The sequence below is a fragment of the Ambystoma mexicanum genome, chromosome 6q, assembly GCF_040938575.1.
Source record: "Ambystoma mexicanum isolate Mex_15411 chromosome 6q, UKY_AmexF1_1, whole genome shotgun sequence".
NCBI classification, from domain to species: Eukaryota; Metazoa; Chordata; class Amphibia; order Caudata; family Ambystomatidae; genus Ambystoma; species Ambystoma mexicanum.
The window spans coordinates 687,534,424-687,561,238 of NC_090937.1; the positions used below are offsets into that span (position 1 = coordinate 687,534,424).

Sequence of the window (26,815 nt, forward strand, 5' to 3'; positions counted from 1 at the left end):
CACATCAAGGTAACAGGCGATAGAAGGCAAGAGGTCATGGGGGCCATTTTGTCTCCATCAGGAATCTACCAATTCCAATGACAAGGCCTGGGCATTCCAAAATGGAGGACGCTCAGGGCACCAGTCAATTCAGCACGGAGCTGCCACCAGCCCGTATCCGGTTCTGTGGGTAACACACAGGTGCACAAAACCATACACTAGGGGCACAGGGTTGCACCCCTACCCATGGGTGCCATAAGGGTATCCCATGGGTCTGTTCACCAAAACCAAAGGAGAGAGCTGCAACGCCAGGAGTCCCACATGAACTCCTGCATGGAAAACACAACAGAACACACGATAAAAAGCAGTAAAGGACAAGGATATGAAGGATATGGAGGCCCTGTCCCTCCGGAGCATTTCCAGCATCACAACCATCATGCAAGCCATCCCCCAAATGTGGACCACCCCTCAATTTCTGACCCCAGTTAAAACCCTGAGTTGATGTCTCCATGTGATCAAACGATGCAAACAATGCTCAATGTCAATAATAAGTGACCTAGAATGGAGTTTTACATTATCGTTCAACAATGGGGTCTTGACCAATTGTCAATACGATTTAAGGTGTTTATCTGAGCAAGAAATTCATCTTTTAACCTTTGTTTTTTTAACCACGTGTAAACTAGATATAAAACTAAGTTGCACTGGTTGTGTTTTGTAGCTGAAAAATTGGCAAAGTTAAACTTTTCTTGATATGGAAAGTGTAGGTAGTCCCAGTGCTGCAGGGTTTTACAAAACCTCGTTATAAATGATACTCGTTCTAAAGGAGCACTCTATGTTCCTGTTCATCTACTGCCATATCCCGGGGGCATGCGAGTCGGTAACATTACAGCGCTGTCCTTCTGTCACCTGCAGATCTGGCCAGGGCTGTGTCAGATTGGCGCAGTCGTCCAGAAACTCTTCATGCTTTGGCGATAATGCACATTGTTATGCCCGGGCATGCCACATTGCCCATATCCCTGTGCTGCTACGGCACTACATTAGAAGCGGCGCGCATAGCTCCCCACCAGCAGACCGCAGTCCCATTTTGTTCCAGGTATTTTGGGCTGCTGCCCGTCCCTACGCCACGCGCTTTCGAATGCAGCCAAGGAAACGACTTTGCTGAAAGCTGCATTGATTTTTCTGCAGGCGGCCCTTTCCCGGTCATGTACATCACAGTAAATGTCGCCTTGCATTTGTATTGAGGTGCAATTGCCCGCACTGGGTATTTTTTTTTTGTAATGGCGAGAGAAGTTTTTGCGCTTATTCCAAATGAGGTGACCCCCTCGTTTGTCCCTGCAGCCCCAGAGCATATTTGCTCATTCCCTTTTCTTCTTCTGATAGTTGCACTATTTAGCAATTAAGCCATGATCAGTCCCAGCAGCGGTGCATAATGAGGTCGGCAGCTCCCACCGCCAACCTGTTGGCTGCCGGCGGAGGAGCTGTGTCACGCTGACTGAGCTCGACGCACGGGCGGGGATGGATGCAGGGCTGAGCAGGAAGGACAGGTCTAATAGATGGAGCGATGAACGCGTCCCCTCGCTGAGTCCCCCCGGCCTCCCGGTCAGCCGCCGCCTCTAAACGCATCGAATTCCCGTTGAAGTTAGTAGCCGCCTCTGCTGCAGCCGCCTCTGCAGCATCCAGAGCAGCGCAGCCTCCCGCGCTTGCTGAGGCGATTCCGCCCCGCAGGTGATGCAGGGCGGTAATTGCCGGAGGTCCGGGGGGGCAGGCGGGACCTAGCCGTGCCCGGAGGCAGCCGCCTCCCCCGCCCGCCCGCCTCCGCTTCCAGAGGTGCGTTAGGGCTCTGACAGGAGAAACAGATGCGCAAACGCTGAGTGTGTTGCACCGCACGGCGCGTCCGTCCCGCCGCCCTCCCTCTCAAGTGCTGGGGCTTGCGTGCGGGAGGCGCGTGGTCCTGTTCTCTTCTGGATGCCGAGTTTTCGCGTGGAGAGCCGGGTCTGTGCCTTGCGCTAGTGTGTGCGTGGAACCGTGGTCCCCTGGACCAGGACCAGCCGATTGGGACGGCCTACTACGGGATAAAATGGGAGAGCACCGCAGTCTGGCCATGGACATTAAAGCCGAGAGTTCCTGCGGGGAAGCTGAGCCCTGCCCGCCTGCATCCGAGCAAGAGGACCCCGGCAAGGCGCAGCTCACACGTAGGTTCCGTTTGTTGCATGCAACCCAAAACATGTATGTATTCCAACGCTCCCCCCTGTCTTCCCACGATGTGGGAAAGTGTTTGCACAGCGGAATAATTGATGGGGCGCAGAGTGAACCCAGGTTTATAAGCACACCTGAGACCAACCGTGAAAGAAAGTCGCATGACGTGTTTGAACTAACGTCCTGTCATTTCGTTCACAGCGTTGGGCTTCCCTTGACTATGAATGTTCAATAACTGTAGACTTAACTCGTTTGTGATGTTGTGTTTAGCAATTACCCCGCGCAGTGACCAGATTACACTACCCAGCCAACCCCCAGCCTTTCTATGGTGAGATACTTCTACAGAGCAAAGAGTACATCGTCCAAAAGTGCAGAACCCGGAAGCCCTCGCACAACACGAGTACCACCCCTCCACCCCCGGCTGCCTCATGGCGCTCTGCTTTTCTGCCCCAGTTCGCGTCTGATGCTGGAAACGCCAAGCTCAGCAGCATGCCCCCCTACTGCCCCCCATGCCGGTGCCTGGAACCGTTTTGCTTTTGAATGTATGCTTAATTTATGAGTTAGGAGTCTGAGCGGTTATGTCCTCCGCCAAGCGTTGCCTTATGATGACTTGGGTCTCGAGCCAGGGGCATTGCCAAGCTCGCGCACTGAAGCATTCAGCCATGTAAACTCGGGGCCAGGATCATTGCTTAAACCTGCTTTAATCCGATTACCCTTTCGCGGATACACTTTTCAATCGTATCCAACTCGCAGACCACGCCAGACGCATGTTGGAGACCCTCTGCCCGGAATACGGAGGCTGCCGAATGAGAAACAGCAGCACGTGCCCCTTAGGAGCCTTGCAGTGAGGGCACAGCAGAACGCTGCCGCTTCTCTCATAGGGGAAGGCAAGGGAGAAACTCGTATATGCACACCGAGGGCCTTAAGAACTAGCTGATTCCTTATGCCCATAGCTATGGCAAACTGGGCACTCACGACCCTTGACCCCGACACCTGTTCCTTCCTTACCACCCTATTCCCCTCTTTTTCATCCCATGCCTTTCCTGCAAGGAAGAGGCCAGGCTCTGGCCTGGAGTTAAAACGGACAGCCTCTTTTATTGACAGCATACAATGAAAGCGTACGGTGATCACATGCCAAATATTGAATGTTTTTGGGTAGCCTGAACTTAGACCCTCTTCCTGAGGCCTGCACTGTTTGGTTACCTCTCTCACAAAGCCCCCTGAACCATGCTGGTTCCCAAAGTGTGGGCGCCTCTGGGACCAGTTCACCTCGGCCATGCCTTCTTCACTCAGGTAGCCCTCTCTTGCCCTCCAAGACCGCCATGTACCTCTGCCGTGATGAACGCCACCACATCCCTTTCTCGCTCCCTCCCAGATGCGGGTAGACGGGAAGTGCAGGCATTTTAGGCAAAGAAGAAGCAGTGGCATCTAAATAACTACCTTCTCAGATTGCTTTCCCATTGGCCAGAGGTGGGCTCCCTGCTCCCCTGACGTTCCGTGCCTGCGTTGGGTTCAGGGAATATTGCCTGCCTGCCCCTTCCTAATGCCCCTCCCCCGACCCGAATCTTATTTTATGCCCGCTGAGAAAAAAACCTGCCGCCGTACCCCTCACCACGCATATTCCATCCTTCTAAATGTATTCAAACATTTTTTTTATTTTTTTATTTTGTAGTTACACATTTTTACATAGTCACCCAGAGTCACAATACATTAGAAACCCAATCCCTACATGCGTGTATTAGAAATCCTGACATATGCGTATGCTCCAAGACTCGCATCTTGAAAATGTGTCCAGAAACTTGGTCTGCTTTTGCAAGATGGCTGCTCGTTCTCTTTCATGGAGTTTCTCGACTTTCAGAGCTGTGCTCACAAACTTGCGGCATCACTCAATGCCCACGCGCATCTGCTTACTCAAAATGATGCTCTTACTTTATATAGTGATCCATTCTTACAATGTGTCCGGAGCAGCACAATTAGACAGTGAGCAATAGTGAAATAAACAGAAAATACAACGCACTATTCACAAACAGTTCCCGTAAGGCACGCAGATAGCCTTTCCTTCTGTAGAAAGGCAATTAATTCTCTTGAATGATAAATCCAAATACACAAAGACGCCTGCTCTCCTGTAGCCAGGAATACACCTTCTCACTTACTACCACTGCCTCTGTCTCACATATGAAGTCGTCTTTTCCCACATTACAAACTTCTCTCAGAGACTTTGACCTTCCCTGTAAAGGACCTGCAACCCGTGGCTCTGCTGATTGTTTTGGACCACGACGCCCATAACCCCTCACCTTTGACTTTGTTGGTTAAGGCTGATGGGAGCTGTTGTCCAAAACAACAGGAGAGCCAAAAGTTGCAGACCCTAGAAACATGGTGCGCTCCATTGTATCTGGAAAATTGGGCTGCGTGGGGACCGTAGGAGGACTTCCTGGTGGAAACTAAATGCTTAGAAGTCATTCGGGATTGGGAGGGGCGGTTTCAGAAAGGTAATGCAAGGAGGAGACCTATGTGCAATACACAATTCCCCAAAAGAACATGAAGGGCTATGATTCCGACATCAAACGACACAAGAAGCAGAAATTGTTGGTCCGGCTGTACTTATTTTACCAATTAGGGAAAGAACTTAAAGAACTTGTCCTGAGCTCACCACTTGGATCCCACCACAGATTGAATGAATAACCCAAAGCGAACATAACCTGTTAGATGCTAACAGGAGACCCAGCAATGCACTCCTATGGGGATGTAACCCATCCAAGGTAGATTATCACACAAGGATTTTGGGTTTTAGCCCAAACCAAATGTGAAGTTTAGAAAGTTTTCTTGTAACCATTTATCAATGCTCTAAATTTCAAATAAAAAGTTTGTCGATTGTTTCAAACTATTTTTCTGCGTACCTAAATGGGTGTCAATAATGTCTCCCAACAAAAATGGACGCCACAATACTACACGTGTACAATATTTTTTAGTGAGTGTAAACATAATGGAGGAATGTCAATTTCGATTTAACCTTTGACAAACACTTTTTGTTGACAGGTGAGGAACTCGCATCAAATGGTACTGTTCCTATTGGCTTTGTACATAATCTTATAACAAACTCAAAACAAAATTGTGAGGTACATAGTTGTGTTTAAAATTTCACACAATTGCTTCATCCCCAAAAAGTCTTGATTTGAATTCCAATCTAATAGGCTCCTTATGGTGTAATAAGGTTGCTGACGCGTTTCGGATACTGAATCCGTCTTCAGGGCTAGATGCCTATTGTTTGTTGCCGAATTGTGTTCAATTCCTGTGTCAGTAGTGTGTTCTCAACTTATGACCTAAAAACAATGTAAATTGTACTAGCCTCTTAGTGTCAATCCAACTCCTAATAGATTAATCCTATAAATATTTGTGCTTTATGGAATATAACTGACCTCAGAATGCCTGTGGCCCGTGCTGGTATGTGTAGTCAATCAACGTGCTGCCAGACTTCAGGGCTGGCTACTGGATCTCAATAAAGTTACTGGCAGTAGCGCAGGACTGCTGCAAGGGCGGTAGAGCGATCGTGATCGCTCCAAAGGGAACCTGAAATGATGTAAATATCTGTCACTCGAATGGTGAGAGCCGGGCGCTGTGTATAGCTAAAGATGCTGTACTGCGGGTGAAGATTCAACAAAGCGTATACAAAATATATATGTCACTCGAATAGTAAGAGCCGAGTGTGGTGCTCCGCTCAACATGCTATACTACGGGTTATTGATTCCTTTTGAATGAATAACCCAGCCTGGAACCTCTCGCGAGACTAACGTGTAGAAGGGCTAAAGCAAACTCCTGGCCTGCAAATGTCTGTTATTAGCAAACCTCGAGTTGCTGCCCAGGTGGTCAGTGCCGGCTCCAGGTCTACCAGTGCCCTGTGGGAGATCTTTCGCACAGGGTGAGCCACCTGCTGTTCGCTCAGCCTGATTGTTGAGTAAGCACTGGTGCTGGGCCTATGTCACTCAGTAATAAAAAGTCATCAACTGACACTTTACATCCTTGATGTTTGGCAGTTTAGTCTGTTCCAGTCCTCTGCCAGAGAGGCGACGAGCAGTTTTCAAAAAAAGAGGGAAGCTCTTTTTCACCCCAAACATCATAGGGGACCATTTGGGTTGACTTGCAGTGAACCAGAGCCGGTCTGCTGCCTGAACCCTGGGACCAGGATCCTGCTCACTGGAGGTGAAGGACTCCTTAAGGTGATCTCTGAAACCCTTCCTGGCATGGAAGTGCAGAACAAAGGGCTCCCCTTCCCCTGGAGAAACTGGGCTGGGCTTCTTAGCAACCCAGAAGCCAAGAAAGAGCCCAAAACGTTTCCAACCTCAAAATTCTTTTTAAACCAGCTTGATCATGTTGGAATCACTTCGACACACGACGGGACCAGCAGTGCTGTCATTGCACACTACCCCATCAATCTGCTTTTACCCATTTCAACCTGTCTTGCTTGACAAGTGGCAGGGGTGGGGCAGAGGAGGCAGTCGCACTCCCTGACTCCACCTTGGTGCCCAGGGTGTCCCCCAGCCTCCCGCTGGCACCCTATTATCCACCCCCCCCCGGGACCAAAAGCTGCCTCTGCTACTGCCACTGACTAGGTCCATGGAGGACAACTGACTTGACCCGTCTCACTTGCCGACTTTAACCACTGGAAGCCATCATCTTCGCCCATTTTGACATCAACTGGACTTATTGGGAGGCCCGGCTTCACTCGTCTTAATACTGTCTTGATTGGAGAACAGCACATAGAACCCTGTCTCGACACACTCAACCCCCTAAGAACATGATTTTGAAGTGTCTCTGTCTCAATGGCCTGCCTAAAGGGACTAGTGGCATTTAAAACCAAGCTTGCCATCTTTCTAAATACATCTTTTAAATTGGGCATTGCTCCTGATATTCTTAACTGTTTTCCCCTTTCATTGCAAAGTGTGCATTCCTTTTGTACTTTTAGATTGATTTAAAGATATGTATTGTTATACAACCTCGATTGGACATTTTCTGTTTATTTGTGCTTGAATTTCGTCTGTGCCAGTTCACACCCCTACTGAATAGTACAGCCTGCTTTGGCTTGCACTACCTCTAAAAGCCAAAGGAGGTATACAGCTCAGGGTGTGTCTGTTTCACCTTTATTACTGATATCAGTGCTGATTTTATAGTAGTGGAGGGCTGAGTAGGTGCTTTAATCCCAGCTCATCCTTCTAATCCTGCAAATTAGTAATCTTGTCACATGTGTGGGATGTTTTTACCCATGCATCCAAGCCCTACCATAAAACTGTGCAGTACTGGCATTGAAAACATCATGATGGCCAGAACTCCCCAGAGAGTGCACAGGGAAAACATGAAGAATAGGCTGCCACCCATTTTTGCCTATGTTGTGAGCACAGGAGGGCACTGCCTACAACCACCATTGGGCTACACACACAGTAGCCTGAAACCACTGGGAATGGCAATGCTGATTGCCAAAAGCAACCCAGAACTGTGAGGAATTCATTTTCTTAATGTCAAAAATGGATGCAATACTGGTGCTCACCACTATCAGAAAGCCGGCGTTTTAAAACCACCAGACTTTTGTGTAAAACTGAACAAATGAACCCAAACCAGGCCAAGGAAAGACTTGCTAAGAGGTGGATACAATGTTAAACTATATTCTGAAATGACTTGAAGGAAGTAATTATTTAATGTATATAAAAAATAGCTGGGGATGTCAGCAGCTTAAGTGAATTTGGGTTTAAAGCCACTAAAATCGAAATGTTTAGAATAAATGAGTGACCTACTTGTGAGTGTCACATAGGTTGCAATTGTTTAAATGTCATAGTTTTGAACTTAGAATCAGCATTCTAGCTGCATGTGCAAAAATTGTAAATTGGATTTGAATGTAGAAAACTGGGAACTAAAGTGACATTTAGCTGAATTCTGCCTGACAACTACCCCGACAGGAGTTGAACTGGCTCAACAACTATTCCCAGGCCTGGCTGCATTCTGCTGCCCCTGCCAAAAGGAGATGACACCTCTCTGATTGAATTAGGGGAATGGTACCTGCAGACTGCAGGAAATTGAACAAAGCCCTGTCCTGGACTCACGCAAATGTTTATTGGGGGGGTCGTAAAATGGCTTCCTCTGGGGAGAAACTAGGAGGGGCAGTGCCTGTGAGAGCCAGCTGAGCTTGGGGGAAGTGGATAAACCAGAAATTCCACCATGTGCTTTGGAAAACCACACCCCTTTGGGGCCAGAGCATGATTTTAAAAAGATGGATAATTCACAGTGCGGACTTATCAAAATTATATAAATAACATCATCATTCTTGCGATTTTTCTGTGCACATTTTAAGAGGTGTTAGGACCCTGTGGTATGTTCTTGGGGATAGTAGCAGAAAAAAAGGTTGTTACTCCAAATGTATGCATGTTAAAAATCAGACACTTTATCATCTGAAACCCATATCCCCAGTGCACATTTGTGTAAAATCTGGAAAGGTTTAGAGGTCGTTATCTGGATGAAAAGGGGAGAATTCTCTCATCAGTGGACACGACATTGTACAAAGACAGGGATCGGATGGTTTGGTGCTACAGAAAATATGTTAACTGGACCTATAATATGAGAAAAATGGTACATAAATCTATTTCTGACCCAAATACATATTTATCTGTGTTCAATTTGACAAGGGGAGGTTCCTCTGACCATAAAACCTACAGCATCACTCTGACACTCCATTTCTTTCCCCCAATGAAGGGAGAGAGGAAAGCTTGGCCAATGATAAGTGAGAGGGGCAGGCTTAGCTAGGCCCAGGCACACACCCATTTTCAAAACACATAAAAGGAACATTGAAAGCCAGGTAGAGACATTCACTTTCCACTTTCTTGCGGGACGCTTTGCTGGGAGACTCCAGACTTCAAATCCACCAATCTCCAAAGATCCAGACTTCAAATCCATCAATCTCCAGAGACCTGAAATTAACTCCAGAATTTGTAGCAGAGAGGCTTGAATCCACAAGCTGAATCCTCTTCAGCAGGCCTCAAAACCAACCAAACTATTCAACAGCCGGGTGAGCTGTTTGAATTCTTTGCCAAGAACTTTTGCAAGAACCTGTAGCAGTATCCAGAAAGCAGTACTGTATCCGGAACCAGAGAGAACCAGAGACCAGATCGCTGTGAAGAACTGTGAAGAACTGCTAGCAGAAGTCCAGCCAATCCTGACCCGATCGGTGACGAAGTCGCATTCCTGTCCAAAATCTAGTTTGAGTACCCAGCTAGCACTGTGCCAAAACCAATCTCTTAGGCTAAAATAGTTTGGATTAGATTATTTTAAACTAATAGAACTGCCTCCTAGAATCGTGTCATTCTGTCATCTTTAAAACTGAAAACTGTCATCTGTCATTCTGAGCTTTAAAAGTTCAAATCCGAAAAACTACCTTTACTAAATCGGCCGTATCTCCGGAACCGTTTGTGCTATGAATGAGATTGTCATCTTAAAGTTAAGATTCTAAGCTTTCCAACGAGCCTAGAACCGACTTCCTACTCCTTATAGTGCCTCCGTAATTACGCTCGACGCACGCGACTAAATTTGCCGCAATTTGACATTTTGCTTAATTTCAGCCACGTGTAAAAATATTTGTCCTTGCTTTCCTTGCTGAAATTTGTGTGCAACCTGACAATCATTCATAGAGCATTGCTAAAGTGATCCTAAATTAATTTAAGTATCTCTCTCTCACCCTGAACCTCCTATAGGGAATTAAAAGGATTTTTCACTTCTTTGCATACCACATCAAAGTATATTGCCTGTGTTTAAAACTCCTACCTGTTTCCCTTTAAGCTAACTAGGGGGGAACTGAATTATATTTGATTGCATTCCTGAGAACTGTGTGCTTCCCTCCCATCTCATTACCTTGCATAGAGGGGGGGGTGAATTGTCAAAGAAAAGTGATTACATTGTCTTTTGTTGAAGCCATATCAAGTTTATTTCTGTACTGCATTTTCATTCATCTTTGCATTGTCCTTGAAGCCATAAAAGCATTCTCAGCTACTTTATCCTCTCTATATCACTTCTAAGCCATCAAAAAGAGTGTACCACTGTAACATTATCCATTGTTGATCACTATCATTTTCACAAGTGTGCTATCAAACATTAATTTATTATAAAAGTGTGATATATATTTAATTTTCAAATAAACCTTTTAAATTTGCAAAACAAACCTACTTCTTGGCTCAGCGGGGTCGGGGGGATTCTGAGAGAGGGGTGTTATATAAGGGTTGTCATCCAGAGTAAATGTACTGGACATACAAATACATCAATAAGGGCTTCCATCAGCATCCCAGACTAGGCATTGACGTAGCTGTAGTGTTGAATTGAAGTCGCCTTACACATGTCCACCTAGTAGAAGATCAAAGCGGAATTCCCAACAACGTGTAAGCATTTGAGATAAACTCAGAAATACATAGACATATGCTGCCATTACAGATTGCATTTTTTGTGGTTGTTGCAATGGTGACTCTTTTTAGTTATGATTAAGTTAGGCTCACACAAGAAAAGGGGCTATGGGGAGGCTTATGACTTCGGGCGTTAAGGACCGATATGCACAGGGCGTTCAAAAAGAGCCCACTCCAGTGATTCTTTGGAAAGGTTCATAGTGTTCCATCCTGAGAGCATGGTACGGCAAAAAAGTAGTGTGGAGAGGTTCCAAAACACCCACTGTCAATCAAGTTGAAAAACTGGTGTGCAAAAAACGACTGTATGGATTGACTAAAAACATGGCAGAGAAGTTACAATGTGGGCCAACATGCACGCTTTGTCTGGTTTGGTGAAAATTCATAAAGCATTCTAAAGTGAAAATGTGTTGGCTGTAGTCCCTCCCGCCTCACTGCACAGTGCATGTAGATGTGGAGGGGCTCCAGCATGCACAGGCCTACCTGCAAAGTGTGGAGTCCTCTTATGGAATGACCAACTAGGCTCACATTAAACGGGGCTATAACAGGTTTTGTAGGGCAAGAAAGAAGACATTGGGTGGAGGCTGCCTCCCAAGACGTTTAGTACCACTCTGTCACTTTCAGCTATTGCCTCTCCATCACTTCCTTCTCATCTACCTTATCTGTCACCCTTGCTTCTCCAGCTATTTCTCCCTTTCCCCATTCCCTTACTGCATGTTCTTTTAAGCTTGTAATATTAGACACGTGTGCCACAGAAGTTTACTAACATTACTGTAAATGACAGCTATTGCTATTTCTTAAATCAGTCATACTTGTTTTATCCATCTGAAGATTTGCAGGACTCTCTGACCCATAACCTTTTTGCATTGAAGTTTGTCTCCCTATGTGAGATAGGGTATCCCGAAACGTGGACCCCTTGCTCGCTGCGCCACAGGGAACCGCTTAGACATGTCTGGGGTTGCTTGTGTTTCCGTGCAGAGTGGACCTACCTTAATAGTTTGGGCAGGGCTGCTCCCATTGATGGCAGTACCTGTCTGACTTGCATATGACTAGACCCCTTTTGCAACAGCACAGACGGGCTAGACAACAAAGGTGTGAAAATTTGGCTAGAACAGTGCCAGTGGTTCAGATGAATTCACATCCTTCCACCCATCACTTTTTGGGTTATAGTTTGTCTCCTTATGTGAGAGAGGGTATGCCCATAGGTCCCTTGCTCGCTGCACCATAGAGAACCATATCTCGGTAGGATAGCTCAGCAGCAACGTGCTCACATTGGAAGCAAGACGCCATGGAGCCACACAGGTTGGATCCCCTGGTCAGCGCTTAGAAACCTCTGGTTATTAAGCGCGTTATAAGTAACCTATCATATCATGCTGTACCTCACTGATGAGGCTCAGCAAGGCCAAAGCATGTCTGGGGTTGCTTGTGTTTCAGTGCAGAGGTGACCTGGCCTAGCAGTTCAGGCTGGGCTGCTACCAGTGGTGGCAGTACATGACTGAGTTCCATAACGCTGGACCCCTTTTGCAATGGTGTAGATGGACTAAAAAACAGTGGTGTGGAAGGTTGCCAAGAGCACTGCCAGTGGTTCAGAATAATTCAAACCATCCACCCATCACATTTTAGGTTATAGTTTGTCTCCCTAAATGAAAGAGGGTATGCCTAGACAGGGGCCCTTGCTTGCTGCGTCATAGGGAACAAAGCTCCACCTCACTGGTGAGGCCAAACAAGGCTGAAACGTGCCTGGGGTTGCTTGTTTTTTCCGTGCAGAGGGAACCTGGCCTAGCAGTCTGGACTGGGCTGCTCTCATTGGTGGCATTTCCTGACTTATTTGCATATGGCTGGACCCCTTTTCCAATGAGGCAGACAGGCTAGAAAAACAGTGGTGTGGAAGGTTTCCCATAGCAGTGCCATTAATTCAAAACCTTCCACCCATCATTTGTTTGGTTATAGTCTCCCCCAGTCCTGACCAAATTCAATCATGCTGTTGCAGGATGCATTCAAATCTGTGCACCTCTCCACAGATCTCTTAGCATCTACTTGTAGTGTGCACTTTCCCCATAGGCTAAAGCCACGTAATTGTCAGTAGCAAAAGATTTCTCGACTGCTATATAGTAATAATATACACATTATTTTACCGTTGAGCAAAACATTCTGGAGACCTGAAAAGCTGGTAATAATGGCAAATTAATGTGCACTTTTAAATCTAAAGTCGCTTCTTCATCAACATTCCATTATTCAAAAATATATAGAAGCAGTTCACTGATGTTAGGTTCTGTAAGTCCTGTGTTTATCATATGCCAGTGTGTCTTGCTGTATGCTATACTAATACATGTCATTGTACATTTTAAAAGCAGGGCTACAAGTACCAGAAAACATGTAAACCTAAAAGTCTAGACTGCTAGAAATGTTCACACGTGAGATTTTGATGAAGTCTCTGTGCTGTGGACTATTCTCCACAACCCATCTCCTGCATGTAGACCCCACATCCATATACACCTCTGCACAATTTTTCATTGCCTGCTCACCATGATGCAAATAATGCACAGAAATGTCTGCAGTCACGGGTTTCTGTGTTTTTTTTTTTTACTCCAACAAATGCAAAGAATCGTATGTGTCCTACCATGTATGATATATGATATGATATGGCATTTATAACGAACCTATACACAAGTGTTTCAAGGCACGAAGAGGCAAGGGAGGCGAAACAGAAGGAAGACAGAGACAACGATCCTACTAGGCAAGGTGACATTGAGATTGTGCAAGTGCAGGTGTGGGGGGAGGGGAAAAGTGCAGGGGGGAAGGGGAGGGGGCAGTGCAGTACATAGGATAACAGTAAGTAAATAAACACAATAAATAAAAGTGCAGCCAGCTTGTGGCCAGTGCAAGAGTAAGTGCAGAAATCAGGCGTCAAGTGCTAGTAGGGTCTGTACTTGCATGGCCGCAGTCATTTACTTGAAAATGATTCACATGAGACTCTCGCATTCTCTAACACAAATAGCAAAGGAATGTGATTAAAACAAAAGAAGGATTCTCTGTTTTCTCCACAAGTGAGAAGTTGGTTTAGGTTTCACAAGCTATAGTTCATACCGAATGCAACACCTATTGCTGTTGCATATTTGGTTGTAAAAGGCAGGGCAAGGGAAACCCATGCAGGTGCTCGCATGAAGCCTAGAAGGTCAAAAACACAGCCACATGAAGAATACAATAGGAACATAATTTTTTTGCATTTAGGAAAAAAAATGATTTTTTTTCTGGTTGTATTTATTGATTTTCAGAGCCATTTCACCAAAGCGCTATACAACAAAATCACGGTACAATTAAATGAGAAATGCAAGGATAAATATATCATAATTCAAAGTTACAATGATGAAGAGAGCAGGTAGACTTTAAGAGCAGAGAAGACAAGCGGGTGAGTGGGAGAATATCCTATCAACAGGGGCAAAGAGTTCCAATGCTTGGATGCAAGTAGTGAGAGAACGGAAGCTGGATTGAGCCAGGGAGGTTTGGGAATCACAAGCAGAAAATGTGTTTGGGAATGTGAAGTGCAAGGTAAATCATAAGTTGAGGATAAGAAAGGAGAGGCCAGGCTATGAATACATTTTAAAAACAATGGTAAAAAAAAAATGAAAAACGAGACAGGTGTGAAGGAAAGCCAGGCGATTGAGAGACGCCAAGAAGAAATGGAAGATGGGAAAGAGACAGAAGAGAATATGCATAGCTGAGTTAAAAATGAAGCTTAGAGGAGCAAGTTGGTAAGCAGAAAGACAAATTAACAGAGCAGAGCAACAATCAAGAGAAAAGCACAGATTAGTAATTTAGTAGCATTGAAAGATAGAAAGGAAATATATTGGAGGGAGACACAGGGGAAAAGGAACAGGAGAAAGTACAGGTCAAGCGTTTTGAGGTGTTTTTAAAACTTTTATGAGGGAAGGGTATACAATAATGGATGGTGAGGGGTGCAAACAACACACAGACGCAAGAGAGAAGATGAGGATCAACCAGCACTAAAAACTAGCACTCATAAAAAGACTGCAAAATGCGACAAAGTCCCCAAAAAGGCAACTTGTCAGTGTGCTCTATACTCTTCTGCTGTAAAGGCCAAACAAAAGCCCCAAAAGGAAAGTGAAGTGAGCTGGGCCATTTATAGGGCCAAGAAACTTCCCTAGAAGCAGATGCCAAATCTCCATGAAAGATCTGATGGTACCCACCCCACCGAACCCATGTGCAAGTATGAGAAATTGTTTTGGCTTGTCAACAAATCCAATTAATTCTTATAGGTCCTCTGAATCCCAACCATGGGGATTACGGTTTGTAAACGTTCTGCTGAGTGGATGTTTGCCTCACCCTGACTTCAAAAATTACCTCACTAATAAAAATCCATCATCATCCATGTGGGGGAAAAAGTTTGGATTTGAAAATTTGATGTACTCCTCTAGTATATTGCTGCATTATAATATCAAGTGAGTACTGTACACTGCCATGTTTAAACCACTGATTCTTGCTTGTGTAAGGTGAGGATTTAGGCTGTATTCTGCATGTTTTTGCAATGAAGGCTCTTCACCTGGTGAGTGACTATGCGCGCATCCACATCTCTCACTTCTGACGTTATTCCTTTTTAGCATATATAATAAGCATATTTTAGGCTCCCGATTTCATAGGAAAAGCAGCTTTAGTAGACGGAAGTCCTCATACTGTAAGTGTGCTCACCTGCCTCAGACCGTGTGTGAAATTTTGAGGAGTTTACTCAGCTTTGCTAGGTGTATCACATTATACTGTCCACCCTGATAAGATGTAAGAACGCAGAATGCAGCTGGTATCAAAGACTTGGATAGAAGGCCTGTTTACCTGGAATACAGTCATTGCTATACTTCCCACCCAGACCACACTTACCTTATCAGTCACTGTTGGTTGATGGTGGCAGGCTTCCCAGACGAACAAGGGCAAACACAGACTGGAACTGCTTCTTCAGGAGCTGCCCTTTGCGATGGGGCCCTTAGCCGAGGGCTGCCTGGGCAGAGGCTGCCCTGTGGGCATCCAGATGGGCTGGATTGAGGGGATTTGTTGCACACAGAGAGCAATGGAGGGGCCAAGGATGCCTCTGAAATAACCTTAAAAAACAAAAGCAAGTTTACCAGGGCCGGATCACCCTCTTGGAAATGGAGCAAAAGATGTGTCACAGATCGATATTATTGTGCACTGGAGTTAAAACCACAACACTGCTTCTCACGGCAATGACCTCACACTTTTGATTAGCCATGTATTTCCATTGGCTTGCAAAACGGAAGACATTTAAAGAGAATACACCCTTTAATTTTCAAAGGTTGATCATACGTCTGAACTAATGAGAGAGTGGGGCTTTATGATTTGGATACATTTGAGCTCAAAATAATATTGCATTCCATTTTTCATTGTAGCAACATATCACTATGATTAAATGCAGATATTACAGGGATATCGATGGAATCATTCATTTTCATAATTTTATCAAAAATGAATAAACATTGTGATGTTTTTTGTATGATCTAGTTCTGTACATTAAAAACTCATGGTTGCAAAACACCTATTTTGATTCTGTGTCGTATTGTTATAAAGTTATGTTAAAATCAGTGTTTGGATCTGAAATGTCATTTTGTAATAGAAAGTGTGCATTTTTGTTTTCAAATTGGAGATGTAAAACATTTCTGGGCTTGCCTGTAACTAGTGGTTGAACTGAATCAGCTGACAGCGGTTTCTTTTGTTTGCAAAGCCTTTCATGGCTTGATCTGAAATATTTTATTAGAAGGTCTAGGCCAGAGTTCATTTCTTGAGTACATTCTGTCTCTTGAAGCTGGGGAGTTTGGAAAATAGAGCCTCATATCACATGTATAGCCCAGATTGTATCAGTTCGAGGCTCCCCATTTTGTTTTCATATCAGATATTGTCAAACGTATACGATCTAATGACACCTTTGCTTTAGATGAGAGCCTTTTAATTATAAATTTGCATTGGAATCCTGCCTCAAATAATTCCCGAACGTTTTACATTGTACTGAACAGGTGCTTTGTAATATGTAATAATTACTGGTGAGTTGAATTGTGATTGTTTAAAATGTGTATTCACTGTTTGGTCATCAAAACATCCACATACTATGTGTTGCAGTCTCACTACTAATGGGCAGCTGTGGTGTAATCTTTTGGAGTTGTGGGAGCTCCACCCCTTGAATGGAATGTAGCTGGTGATTTAACGCTAATACATACCTGGCAAAGAGCGAATTCTCGTTCAACTATTAATTGTACATTTGTTTCTCATCTTATGTTTAAAAGATGCTCAAATTGTAGAGTCATTAAGACCAATGCTAGTGATCATTCAGCTTTAATATCACACCACACACACAGGGGAGATGTTCAACTCCCCTTCTCCCAAAATCTGCAGTAAATCGTTTGTCATGGAACCATAATACTATCAAAAAATTCAATGGTACATTTGTATGAATTTATATAATTCCACTACAGAGGAGAAGAAAGTAGAATCGTTTTCTGTTCCCTCAATTTTTCTTTTTTCATTAGGCCCAACAAACTGTAAAGACCAGAAAGGTGAGTGAGCATCCTTCTAATAATCGACACACTTTCAGTGTGGCAGTTCAAGAAATAAAACATGTTGCATAGTCAACTACATATCCTTGCAAACGATAAGGATTCCTATTCTTTTCAACAGCAAAAGGTGCTTAGGCAAAAATATAAAAACATTCTGAAAAGTTATAAACATCATATTGGGCAAAGAGAAAGGTAGCTTTTTTTTTTTGTTACATTTAAACAGTTGACTTTATAATATGTATACTGAAGACCAAATCTTTGTCTGCTGCAGGCTCCGATGGGAGCCCCAATTTAATATTCAAGGTCCAGCCTCATCTATGGGCTTCTATTTTGGAAAACCTGTTTCGTGATACTTTTTAGGAATATGATTCCAATCTCTTGGAACACCTCCTACTTTATTCCGATCTATAGGACGGGGGACAGAAGAAATCCTGCTAATTTCCACCGTATTGCCTTGCTTTATCCCAGCAGTAAAATATTTTGTGTGCTCCTTTTGAAGAAATTAGATGAATGGACTTTCTTGCACCTACATAGATGTCAATCTGGCTCTGCAGGGGCGTTGGCATTCAACGGAAGGGATTCCTTCTTTTCTTATTATGACAAAAAAGCTGGAGAACTCAACATGATTTTTTTTATAGCATCCATTGATCTTTTGGCAGCTTTTGACAAGTTAAACGGGGATAAGCTATGGACACAATTGTGAGATTGGGGTCCTGTGTGTGACATTTAGGACCCATTAATCCATCAACACACCCAAACAAATATCAGAGTCAGATTGGCTAGAGTTGGCAAAATGTATAGCCCAGATAAAACATTCAGAGGCCTGCCACAAGGCGGCACTATGACACTGGTTCTCTTCAATCTTGGAGCATATATCAGTAAAATAAATGCATACATCCAGATGATTTGCTGATCTTGGACCAAATGCACATTGACCTCCAAAGGACTCTGGGAGCCTTGGAGGACTACATGAAATTGAATGATTTGGAGATAAATTCCAAGAAATCTATGATCCTAATATTCTCATGAAAAGAAAAGGATCAAAGTTTAACTGGTATTTGATGAATGAGAACATTGAGGTGATAGATCAGTTGCTGTATTTGGGATTTGTCCTTTATAGGAAAGCAAATGCAGTCTTATGTATGTAAGGTTCTTTTTTTATCATGTGTGAGAAACCTGGATGTGTCTCACCCTCTAGTCCCCGAGGATATGTCGTCTAGGTGGCCAGGACATGGCCAACGCTTTTAAGTTCTTGGGGGTGAACCATTGTGGGAGGATCACATGGGTGAGTGGTCCTCGGGGAGTAAAAGTGGGACACTGCAGGCTGAGACGCAGTATCCCCTTCCCAATAACACCTTTTCCCCAAACAATCTCGTAGGATACCTAGGAATTCAACCTCCTCCCCTTTTCCAACACAAACACTTTCTCACAAACAGATCACCGTGAGCGACAAAGTACTAACACCAGAGCCGTATACCTGACATTGTCCCAACACAAGGGTCAGGCAGAGTCAGGAAAATACTGATAATTACACACACCTGACTTCCATCACACTTACCCACACGGATAAAAGGCGGAGCATGAAAGCACACGCTGAACAAGGCAAAACACATGAGGAGGCAGCAGTTCTGAGGTGGCAGCTTAATACAAGGAGAAAAAAAGGCAAGACCAGAAAGGGTTGCAAGGAGGAAATTGCCCTTGGTTTTTTCAGAATAAGAAAACCGCTACTTTCACAAGCCCTCGAGAATAAGAAAAATAGGACCGGGAATTAAAGCTAAAGGAAGGTACATTGTGTGCCAAAGGTACACGGGGCTCTCCCACATCGATAGCTGAGGTGGGGAGGAGCGATTGCCGCTGTGGTACTGTCCTTGGCTCCTACAACAACGCCAAAAGATTGTGGTAGAAAAAGGGATCTGAGACTGGCTGAGGGGGGTCCAGAATGAAGAGTGAATCGCCCTACTTGAATACCTGGAAAGGAAATTTCAGCTTGTTTGATACACCGGGCCCTCTGAATCAAGAGACTTTTCATAACCTAAGAGACTTGGACATGATGCTTGTAAAGGAATTCTGTCCTCATGCCGAAGAAGCCCAAGAATGTGCTATACTCAAGTGAACCGATGTGCTCCATTCTGAAGAAGTGGGGAAGGTATGCCAAAAGCCTGAACATCCTGACTTATCGTTTTGTGAATACTTCTTTCTTGTTCATGAACATTTCCCCCCACTATTTGTAAATTAGCGGTAAGGATTGGCAATAGATTCTTTTAGTATATGCCCTTTTATATTGACAAGACTCCACTAGGACTGCATTATTATATTTGATGGTTGTAGCTTTCTCCCATCTTAGATTTAGGGTTAGATAGGCATGTATCACACCCTTGATAAAGTTCAATAAACACCCTTGAACTGTGATCACTGGTGTGTATCTTACTTTGATACCATGCCTTCCTTACATTTGGCATCAGGGTGGGATGTGACTCAATTGAAACACATTGGAGAGCCCTACAATCCCAAAAGCTTAGTCATAAAGCCTCCAACCCCTCTGTTGCTATGAAAGAATCAATAGGCTTCGATATTTGTAGCAGTAGAGAGGCTACTATCCCTCCTGGAGAAAAGAGGATTGATTCCCATAGACTTAGTGTCTATACCCCCTCCTATATATAAAAGCTGTCCTGGTCTGGAAGTTCGGTATAGATGTATTTGCAGGCGTCATCTATCCCGACTTCCGGGGAGACCTAAATGTTCTCTTACAGACCCATGGCAAGATCCCATTTGAAGTACATCGTGGAGACAAAATTGCCCAAGGGATTCTTGAAAAAAAGCTTTATTTCCCCATTTTAGAGAAAGTGAACCAGAAGAAACACAGAGAGGTGCCTTAGGGTTTGGGTAAGCTTATGAACCATCGAGCACTGAAGAGAAAAAGGGTGAAGAGCCTACCATTTATCCCGACCTAGCCTTTGCCCAGCGAAATGAACCAGTCCTCACTGAGACTTTTTTTTACAAGCAATTCCTGAAGGAAAGGATGCAGACATTTTTTTACAAGCAATTCCTGAAGGAAAGGATGCAGAAAAGGGAAGCCCTTTCTCCATCTGAAAGCAAGGATTGCAATATAGAAAAGAAACATCCACAGAATGCTTTAGTAACACCCTGTTGGTAATCCCCAAAACCCATCAAAAGATCATGAGATTGCGTCTTCCCATCTGACCGGGGGACACCAAGGACCATCCAAAACCCAGGCACACATCGGTGGGAAGTTTTATGGCCAGGTATCCATGCTGATATAAACACCTTTATTTGGGCGTGTGAAATATGCCAGAAAACCAACCAGTACTCGTATCCCATTGCCTGCCCCTTATGGTCCCTTGCCAATCATAGAAGTACCTTTTTCAAGAATTGGGATGGACATCATTGGGCCTTATATGTCCTCGTAATTGTAGACTACGCGACCAGCTACCCCGAGGCATTCCCTATTCTGAACAACGCCACTCAGCAAATTCTAAAGCACCTCCTACTGTATTTTTCAGGCTTGGCTTTCTTAAGTAAATCCTAATGGATCAAGACTCAAATTGTATGAGCAAATTCATGGGGGTGGGTGGAGTCCAGCAACTACTCCATATTACTACCTTACAAACCAACCAGATGGTTTGGTAGAGAGATTAAATAAAATGTTTAAAATGATCCTAAGTAAGTTGGTAGATAAGGATGCGATGGACTGGGAGCCTATTATACCCTGGGCACTGTTTTAGTGAGAAAAACACCTCGGGCATCTACTGATTTCTGTCCTTTGGAGCGACCCAATGATAGATTACCTAGAGATGTCTTGAACATGCTCCCAGTGACCTGGGAAGAACGAGAAGAGGCACCATTCCCCTTTCACAGACTGCTACCAGATTGTGAGAACATATGAGACTTGTTTACAATCTAGTTTTTACTCCTATGGAAAAGGCCCAAATCCAGCAAAAATCTTCCTATGACAAAAAGGTGAACTTAAGATTGTTTTCTGTAGCACAAAAAGTATAAGTCATCATGCCTACCTCGGAAAACAAGCTTGTCTCTAAGTGGCATGCGCCATACGAAATACTGGTGCGAACAGGAACCTGTACTTGTAAGGTAGCACAACCTGAAAGGAAACAGAAGCTCCATCAATATCATTTAAATCTCTTAAAAGAGTGGAAGGAAAACCTGTCTGCCATGAATGCCACGATACTATCCAGTTTGGTGCCAGAACAGGTAGACAACTTTGAATTAATTTCTCAAGAGCTATGTAGTCAACAACAAGAAGATTTTAAAAGATGTAATCGTCTCATTCCCAGATGCATTCTCGGAGAAACCAGGAAGAGTAAAAGGTACCTATAACTACATTAGAACACCTATCCATCTGAAACCATATAGACCCCACAAGCAGATAGTGGTTGAGGAAATAAATAAAATGATAAGAGCGAACATTGGTCCTCCCCTAACCTATTGGTCACCAAACCTGACCATTCCTGCAGGTTTTGCATAGATTTCTGCCAGGTTAATGCCATTTCCGACTGCAATGCTTATCCCATGCCACATATTGATGACCTAATTGATAAACTAAGAAACACCACCTTTCTAGCAACTTAACAAAGCTGTACTGGCAGGTCCTCTGCCACCTCTTCTCCTTCTCTCATCTCTGACTGTCTGCTATCCAGGAGTGGTGTGCCAGCAACAATTTCTGCCTTAATGGCAGTAGAATGGAGATTCTCCTCATCGGCACACCTGCACCCTCCTTTCCTGCCACTCTCTGGCCGGCCTCCTTTGGCCCTCTTCCTGCTCCCATCTGTGAGGCTAAGAACCTCAGGGTCATCTTTGACTCCACACTCTCCTTTTCTCCTCACTTCTCTGACATATCTAAGAAGTCAAACTACCAACTGCACCCCCTCAGAGGAATTCATCCTTTCCTCTCCTTCCCCCAGAAGCTCACTGTCACTAGAGTTGTGGTTCTCTCTAGGCTGGACTACTGCAACAGCCTCTTTCTAAATCGGCCTGCTTCTACTCTCCACCATTTGCAACTCATCCAGAACAGCACTGCAAGACTTCTCCTTGGCCTAAATCCTAGGGATTGTATCTCTCCAGCACTGAAATCTCTGCATTGGCTCCCAGTGGCGGCAAGAATTAAGTTCAAGATCCTCTGCATTGTCCACAAGGCCTTCTGGGGCCTGGGTCCTCGATGCCTCCAACTCTCTCTTTGTAAATACCTTCCTACTTGAGCTCTTCATTCCTCCACCTACAACCCCCTCAGGGTCAGTCACTTCTCCAAGCAACAAGTTGGTGGTAGATCTCTTTATCAGGCTGGGGTCTCCCTCTGGAACAGCCTCCCTGCCTCTCTGAAACTTGAGGAGAACCATCTCTGGTTCCAGAAGCACCTCAAGACCTTTCTCTTTGCTTCTGTCTTCTCTCTTTCTTCCTCTCCCCTGCTGATTCCAGTCTGATACTGTACTGGTCACCTGGCAACCCTCTGATTTCAGGCCCAGGTCCCTGGCCACCCAGTTACACACCTACACTGCCTACCAGCAACCCGTGCACTTGGGTCTGTATCTGTAACCCTACAGTCCCCCCACCTGCACTTTGGCTTTTGGACACCTGTTGTCTGCACTTACCCATGCACCTGCCACTTGCTAGCCACACTTCTTGTTTTGTTTGATCCCATGTACAGCACTGCTCCCCTCCCCCTTTCCCCTGGCACCTTTCCCCTCCTGCCCTCCCAAGCACTTGCACGCTCTCAATGTTCACCTGGCCCAGTAAGATCATTGTCTCTGTCCACCCTCTTTTCCCCCTCCCTTGGCTCGTCGCGCCATGAAACACTTGTGTGTAGGCGCTGTATAAATGCCATATCATAAAACCAGTTTATGGACCTGATGAGTAAAAGACAGCTTTCCTGACACCCCTAGGACTGTTTAAGTTCAAAGCCCTTCCTTTTGGCTTGCACAGGGCTCCAGCCACTGTCCAATGACTTAAGGACAACATATTACAGCCCTACTCAGATTTCTGTGGTGCTTATCTAGACAATCTTGTAATTTATAGTAAAACCTGGGAAGACCATCTTTTTTATCTCTTTACTATTATGAGAGCCCTCAGAGAAGCTGCCCTAGCTGCCAATCCATCCAAATGCAGACTGGCCCAATCAGCTCTGAAATGCCTTGGCTTCTTTTTAGGGAATGGCAGTGTACAACCTCAACACAAGAAAGTGAAGGCTGTCCTATATACCACTACACAGATCTCAGAGCAGTCCTAGGGCTGATTGGTTATTACCGTAGGTTTGTCCCAAATCTCTCAGATAGAAAAGCTAGGCTGACAGATAAACTAAAGAACGCCGAACCCCAGAAAATTCATTGGACTGGCGAGGTTGATATATGTTACATCAACCTAAAACAAACCCTTTGCCAGAACCCAATTCTAAAGGTAGTAGATTTCTCAAAAGAACTTGTACTGCAGACAGACGCCTCCATTACATGGTTAGGAGCAGTCTTATCACAAGTTTGCAATGGATTGGAACATCCCATCTTGTTTACGGGGCACAAACCTTTCCCACGTGAAATTAATTACTCTGTGCTGGAAATGGAGGCCCTTGCCATCAAGTGGGCCATTATCTATCTTAGATACTACCTCCTGGGAAGAAAGTTCACACTCATCAGTGACCATTCTCCACTTGTTTGGATTAGTCAATGAAAAGACACTAACCCTCAAGTCATGCGACGGTTCTTAGACCTGCAACCCTACTGTTCCACTGTAGAGCACTGAAAAGGTAAAGACCAAGGGAACGTGGATTTCCTTTCTCGATTCCTCTGTGAAACGGATGCGACTTCATCGCATAGGGGAGGGGTATGTGAGAAACCTGAAGGTGTTTTAACTGCTAGTCCCCTGGGATCTGTCATCCAGGTGGACAGGACACAGCCATCGCTTTTGGATCCAGTTCCTGGGGGTGGACCAGTGCGGGAGGATCACCTGGGCAAGGGGTCCTCAGAGAGTGGAAGTAGGACACCAGAGGGTGAGATGCTGTAGCCCCTTCCCAATAACACCTTTTCCCAATCCTACCAGGTTGGATACCAAGGAATTCAACCCTCCCTCCCCATTTCTGACACAAACACTTTCTCACGGAACGTTCACCGTGAGCGACAATGGACTGCTACTTTCAGGAGCCCTTGAGAATGAGAAACATAAGACTGGGAATTAAAGCTGAAGAAATGTGCATTGTTTCACGAAGGTACCCAGGGTTCTCCTGCATCGATAGCCGAGGTGGTGAGGAGCAATTGCCGCTGTGGTACTATACTTGGCTCTTACAACAAAGCCACTCTTAGTCACGACAGCCGGAGAGTCAGGGAGACTGATAGCAGACCAGTCTGGGTTGGAACCAAGGTCGCAAGCAGCAACATTGTATGAAGGAATCTGTAAGGAAGGCGTATGTGATGAGCAACGCAAACATAATTGAATATGCAAGGAGTGACTGAACTTTTGAAATCAAGATAGATACCATACACAGAGTGGTCTGTTGCCACGTGGGCACTCATTTGAATATCTCTGTTAAGTATCCAACCTAGAGAGTAACATTGAAAATTGTGAAATCGAAGTGGTCCTGCAACGGGTCAAGCCAAATCCTGTGCACTTTCGAAAGCATTTGATAGCTAATACGAAGAGTAATTGGTCCGAGCCTGGCTGAGGGAGACTAATTGTGTAAAAGGGATCTGAGCCTGGCTGAAGGGGGGGGGTCCGGGCAGAACCGTCAGTCACCCGAGAAAAGACTGTGGTAGAAAAGGGGACCTGAGCCCGGCTGAAGGGGATCCAGGGTGAAGAGTGAATTGCCCTACTTGAATACTTGGATCAGAACTTTTTGTTTGTATGATACATCAGGCCCTCTGAATCAAGAGACTTTTGATGACCGAAGAGGCTTGGGCATAGAAGGCCCTGATGATTTTAATGGAATTGTGTCCTCGTAATGAAGAAGCCCAAGAGTGTGCTATGCTTGAGTGAACCCTCCTGTCCATGCTGAAAACGTGTGGAAGGGAGGCCAACGGTCTGGATATCCTGACTTTCCTTTTGAGAAAACCTCTTTCCTTTTCATGAACATTTCCTCACACTATTTGTAAATTAGCAGTAAGGATTGACAATAGTTTTCTTTTTAGTATAGGACTTTTTATTTTGACGAGACTCCACTACGACTGTATTGTTATTATTTGATGGTCGTAACTTGCTCCCTTCTTAGATTTAGCTGACATTTGTTGATGTTACCCATTGATGAATTTGTGCGCCATAAATGGAATGAGATCCACACATTTTTTTGTGTTCATAAATGGTGTTTTATTTTTGTGTACAGTTGCCCTTTATAATTACATGTGTTTCGCTGGGCAGATGCGAACCAGGACGCATGGACGAGAAGGACAGATCTTTGCAGGTTGGGATTTAACCCATGACATGGTTTACATGACATAAGAATATTCGCCAGTCAAGGCAGAACGATTGGCCCTGATTTGAAAAAGGCGGTGGTATCCGCCGAAACATGTGTAATCATAAAGGGCAACTGTACACAAAAATAAAACACCATTTATGAACACAAAGAACTGTGTGGAGCTCATTCCATTTATGGCGCACAAATTCATCAAGGGGTAACGGCAAAAAATGTCAGTTATTTTAAAAAGGAAGAACCATATTTCTCGGTTACAGTTACCAAATCGGTGCAACAAAAACCGGCTCACAACAAAAAGAAGGGCGCTGAGGTCTACTTTTTAGTAATCACAGTGAAGGGTTCCTCAGTAAGCATTACATCTTAGATTTAGGTTTAGATAGCCGTTTATCACACCTTTTGATAAAGTTCAATAAACGCCCTTGAAATGTAATCACTTGTGTCTGTCTTACTTTGATACCATGCCTTCCTTACACATTTCATAAAGAGAGGAGAGAAAGTTTAACACAATCATTACTTATCTTATCTATATTTTTCAGATACAGCTTAACCTCTGACCAAGATTTGAGGTGTTGGGAGCAAAGCTCAATATTCAGAGAGGAACCATCATCTCAGTCGGTTCTGTAAAAATCTGGACTTAGTAGAAACCCTAGAGCGTCTTGTTATTAACCACCTTAACTTAAAACCTAAGAGGAAACATGTTTAGTAGATTTTTACATGATGTGAATACTTGTTGATCGGTTTTGGTCCCAGATTTTATCTGGGGCACATATCTCACTAGTTTTAGCAACTATTAGAAATATATCAGGAATTGTACTAATTGATTGATAACATTATGCTTGTTGATGAATGTATGTGTTCAACTGTTTATTGATAATTATCTCAATTTGTTTACATATTATAGACTAATTGTATATGTTACATTAACATGTTACTGTATGTTGTATGTTCACAATTTGTCTATTTTCTCTGTTTTTTAAATAGCAAAAATGTGTAAGGTTTGCAGTTAAACTAGTCACAATAATAATAAAAAAACATAATTTCAGCTGTTGTTCTATATTTGGGTGTGTCTTGAACAGATAGTTTTGTTGTAATAGGAACTTGATGGGTCTCTGTAAATGGCTACATAGGTATTTTGTCTTATAATGGGCAAGCTAATCCCTGAGGCCTAAAAACCACCACCCTCAACAATACGCATCCTGGGTTGACCATGATTTGAGCTT

At 44.3% G+C, this 26,815-nt stretch overlaps 1 protein-coding gene across 3 annotated transcripts in view; it reads left to right on the plus strand.

The window, feature by feature from the left end:
- Positions 1-1,324: 1,324 nt before the first annotated feature.
- Positions 1,325-26,815, plus strand: part of INPP4B (inositol polyphosphate-4-phosphatase type II B) — a 3,177,224-nt gene continuing 3,151,733 nt past the window's right edge. Inside the window, exon 1 of one of the 3 annotated variants that reach the window (XM_069631181.1) lies at positions 1,325-2,171. In XM_069631181.1, the coding sequence (XP_069487282.1) occupies positions 2,057-2,171 (115 nt within the window). In that variant the 5' untranslated portion in view covers positions 1,325-2,056. The remainder of the gene's footprint in view (positions 2,172-26,815) is intronic. The other 2 variants (XM_069631178.1, XM_069631177.1) reach the window with 2 other exon arrangements.